General features: G+C 43.6%; 1 protein-coding gene across 1 annotated transcript; it reads left to right on the top strand.

Moving 5' to 3' along the window:
- Window positions 1–1,954: 1,954 nt before the first annotated feature.
- Window positions 1,955–2,902, top strand: LOC142002026 (olfactory receptor 52N2-like). The gene has a single exon (XM_074977803.1). The coding sequence runs from the start codon at window positions 1,955–1,957 to the stop codon at window positions 2,900–2,902; it is 948 nt and encodes a 315-aa protein (XP_074833904.1).
- The last annotated feature ends 1,122 nt before the right edge of the window (window positions 2,903–4,024 follow it).

The following is a 4,024-nucleotide window of genomic DNA, read 5'->3' as shown; positions in this document are numbered from 1 at the left end:
TTGCTGTCGGAGAAGAAAGTTTTTGGCTTGTTTCTTTGATTATCTTATCAAATATATTCCAGTCCTCGTTGACACTTCAGTTCTCACTGACTTTCTCTTTTTCTGTTAGCTCCTAGAAACTGAATAGGCTCTCCAAGGGATGGTACATGATGCCAGCCACCAATCAGACCCTTTTTGCCCTTTTAGCCTGCATCCTCACCAGCAGACAGAGTATGGAAGCGTCTTAAGTCTGGAGCTCCATCCTCTTTTTCTCATATTTCATTAGGAGGAGTATTTCCAGCAGATCTAGAGATAATATTATACTCCTTTATTCAGCGGGGTGGGGGTGTCACATCTGGAGTATTGCATCTGGTTCTGAGCCCCACACTAGAGAAAATAAGTGGGTGCCTTGAAGAAGGTCCAGAAGAGGACAACCAAAATGTACAGGGAGCTGGAGCTCATGACCTCTGAGCATAGGGTGAGGGATTTGCACTTACTCAGTTTGCAGAGGAGGAGACTTAGCGATGATTTGATACCAACCTTCAACTTCCTGAAGGAGGGCTCCAAAGAGGATGGAGGGAGGATGTTCTCGGTAGTGGCGAAAGGCAGACCAAGGAGCAATAGTCTGAACTTACAGAGGGGGAGGTGTAGGTTGGATATTAGGAAAAAAATATTGCACCAGGATGGTGGTGAAGCACTGTAGTGTGTTAGCTAGAGAGATGGTGGAATCTCCATCCCTAGAGGTTTTTTATGTTCCAGCTTGACATAGTCTGGGCTGGGATGATTTAGTTACACTTGATCCTGCTTGAGGTGGGGGACTGGACTTGATGACTACCTGAGGTCTCCTTCACCCCGAGAATTCCATGATATTTTGATTCCCCCAACCACAGAGACTCATAATTCCTGACTTTTCTTTGACATTGAACCAAGTTTTTAGACATACTTCTTGACTTTCTTAATCATGAAGTTGTTGCTTTCTAATAAATTCTTCTTAAAGAAATCCCATGTTTCTTTCTCCTTTTTCTGTTTAAATTAGTCCTCCCAATCAGTTTTGCTGATAATTTACCTCAGCTTTGGGGAAATCGTCCCTTTGGTCCCCTATGTGTCCTTAGATGTTTCTACTTGGCAACTGATGTCTGCTTCCCCATTTAAATGTGATCTGTTTTATTCTTTATTTTCTTCTCTGCTATTGTACTATTGTACTTCTTTGTATCTTCTCTGAGCTAACCAGTCCTTCTATTTCCCATCTGCCTGCATATGGCGGCATCCCCCATTCTGGTAGCTGGTCTGCGAAGCCCACTTACGAAGTACCATGTCCTTTACATACACAATGCAATCTGACCTGAAATCAAGTCCAGAGCACCTATTCTCCATCCCACCCTTTAGATGTCTGAATATTATCTTTGTTTTGGCCACTATTATGAAGGAGCAGGTGCTTCTGTGGAGCTTCTACCAATGGTTTTCATATTTTTTTTACCTGAGGTATGTTTTAGTTATGAACTTTCCCCCTTCAAAAATGTCTTGGAAAAGATCTGGGGTTTTTGCCCTCTCAGATTTTGAGTAAACAGGTGAATGGGGTACTCCATATGGCATACACTCTCTAGCCAGCATTATGGAACAAGGAGAACTAAGTAGCATCTACATGCAAGTTGTTTCCTGGTGCATAATAACATTCCCCACAGAATAACCTAAAGGAATTATTGACACCTGGAGCACCATCAGATATGGAACTAGCATGGGTAGGGTCAGTTCTTCCCAATTCATTTCTCTAAATAATGAAAGTGTCATTTTTCCATGTGTGAAGAGTGACAGCCTCCAGTCATGCATGCAGTGTCTCATGAACATGGTCTCTCTATACAGGAATTTCTACTATTACCATCACACTATACCCTTGGTGCATACAAGAAGTCTGGGGAATGTACAGTAGATACCAAAGACACCATTCTTCTGCAGAGATACAGCCCTTCTCCACTCCATGTCGGATTCCAATACAAGTGACTTCACTAACCCCTCCACCTTCATTCTCCACGGCATTCCTGGCTTGGAGTCAGCCCATGTGTGGATTTCCATCCCTTTCTGTACCATGTATATTGTAACCATTTTGGGGAACTTCATTATCCTGTTTATTGTTAAGACAGAGTCAAGCCTACATGGGCCCATGTACTATTTCCTCTTCATGCTGGCCATCATCGACCTGGTCATCTCCACATCCATCATGCCCAAAACACTGAGCATCTTCTGGTTTAATTCCAGGAGGATAGATTTCAATGCCTGCCTCACCCAGATGTATTTCATTCATGGATTCCTAGTGATAGAGTCTGGGATCTTTGTGGCCATGGCTTTGGATCGCTACGTGGCCATCTGTCATCCCCTGAGACATTCCACCATCCTGACAAACTCCGTGGTTGCAAAAATTGGCCTGGCAGCGGTACTGCGTGGCTCCATGCTTGTAGTTCCATATCCTATCCTGGCAAAGAGATGGCCATATTGTAGAACAAACCTCATCCTGACTACACACTGCGAACACATGGCTGTGGTGAAGCTGGCCTGCACCAGCTCCGATATCAGTAGTTACTATGGCCTCTTTGTGCTGTTTTGTGTGAGGGGTCTGGACGTGTTTTTTATCACTCTTTCTTATATCCAGATCCTCAGGGCCATCTTCAGTCTCCCCACAAAGGACGCCCGGCACAAGACTTTTGGGACTTGTGTCTCTCACCTCTGTGCCATCTTTGTCTTTTATATCCCACATCTCTTCTCCTCCCTCACACACCGGTACGGGAATAATGTGCCCCTGCATTTTCACGTTCTCACTGCCAACATGTACCTCCTTCTGCCCTCCATGTTAAATCCTATCATCTATGGGGTGAAAACCAAACAGGTTCGGGTCAGAATGCTCCGGCTCATTACTTATAAAGGGACCTAAAGTTTTCTCCTGTTGTTCTAGTTTTTAGGCAGAGCTCCATGCAGTTGGCAGGTAACATGGAGCAGAGCCATTTCCTTAGAATAACTGATGGGACAGTCAGAGAGAGATTTCCCTTTCCTGTGCTACTGTGCTCTTTAAAGAATCAGCTAAACACTTCAGCCAGAAAAACAGGATTCCACAGAGCTCAGTCTTCAGCCTTGATTTGTTTGTTGACCAAGAACCACATGCTGCCTGGAACTCTATAGTGTTCATAAAGGCCAAGGATGTTTGGCAGGAAACCAAATCGCTGAACTGTGTGATTTGGAGGCTTTGATTGGGACCTTTCCATAACAGAATGGTAGAAATAATAAACAACAATCTCCATTTACTGCATGGCAAGGCTTTGGTTCAGAATAAGGAAGTGATGTGCTGAAAGTCACCCCATCTGTGGAAGTGCTAGGACTCCCAGCTCATTGATCTCTGCTGACACTTTGTCTCTGCTTCCATGAACCAGGACAAGCCCTCAACTCATGTAATTTGTTGTAGTCCCACTGAAGTCAGGGGCAAGAGCAGTGTAGCTCAATCACCAGGCCTGTATATGCTTCTCCGCAGACTGTACAAGCATGAGCTGAGAAAACTGAAGCAAGGGATTGGCAGCTAAGCACTCAAGGGCTGTGTTGCTGACTCAAGACACATCCACTCCTGCTGACCCAGTTTATCCACCTGGAAAAAGGAGAAGTAAATTTCTGTCTTGCTACACTGGTTAACTAAAAGCCAAAATTCAGTCTCCTTGGGTATCCCAGCTGTTAGTTTACCACCCAGGCTCTACACTGGACTCCATGATGAGTGGTTATTGAAAAGTATTTTAACCACACATAGGATTCTAACGTCAAGATATCAGCCCCTTATCAGGTCAATATATAACTCAGATCTTATCAGAGTCACATTGTTGCCAATCCACTATTAATTAAAAACTAAAGAGTTAATAATAAAATAAAAGACGAGTTTTATTTCATTAATAGACCAGATACCTCAAAGTGTTTTGTTTTGTTTTTTTCCAGTGTGCAAAGATCAGGATCAAATCAGTGATGGAAGAAACTGACAGTTTTCAAATGTCTTTCAGTAAATTTCCCAAGTGGGCTA

Source organism: Carettochelys insculpta, chromosome 1, assembly GCF_033958435.1.
Source record: "Carettochelys insculpta isolate YL-2023 chromosome 1, ASM3395843v1, whole genome shotgun sequence".
Classification (NCBI taxonomy): Eukaryota; Metazoa; Chordata; order Testudines; family Carettochelyidae; genus Carettochelys; species Carettochelys insculpta.
The sequence above is the reverse complement of the archived record's forward strand: the minus strand, read 5'-3'. Positions and strand labels throughout refer to the sequence as shown.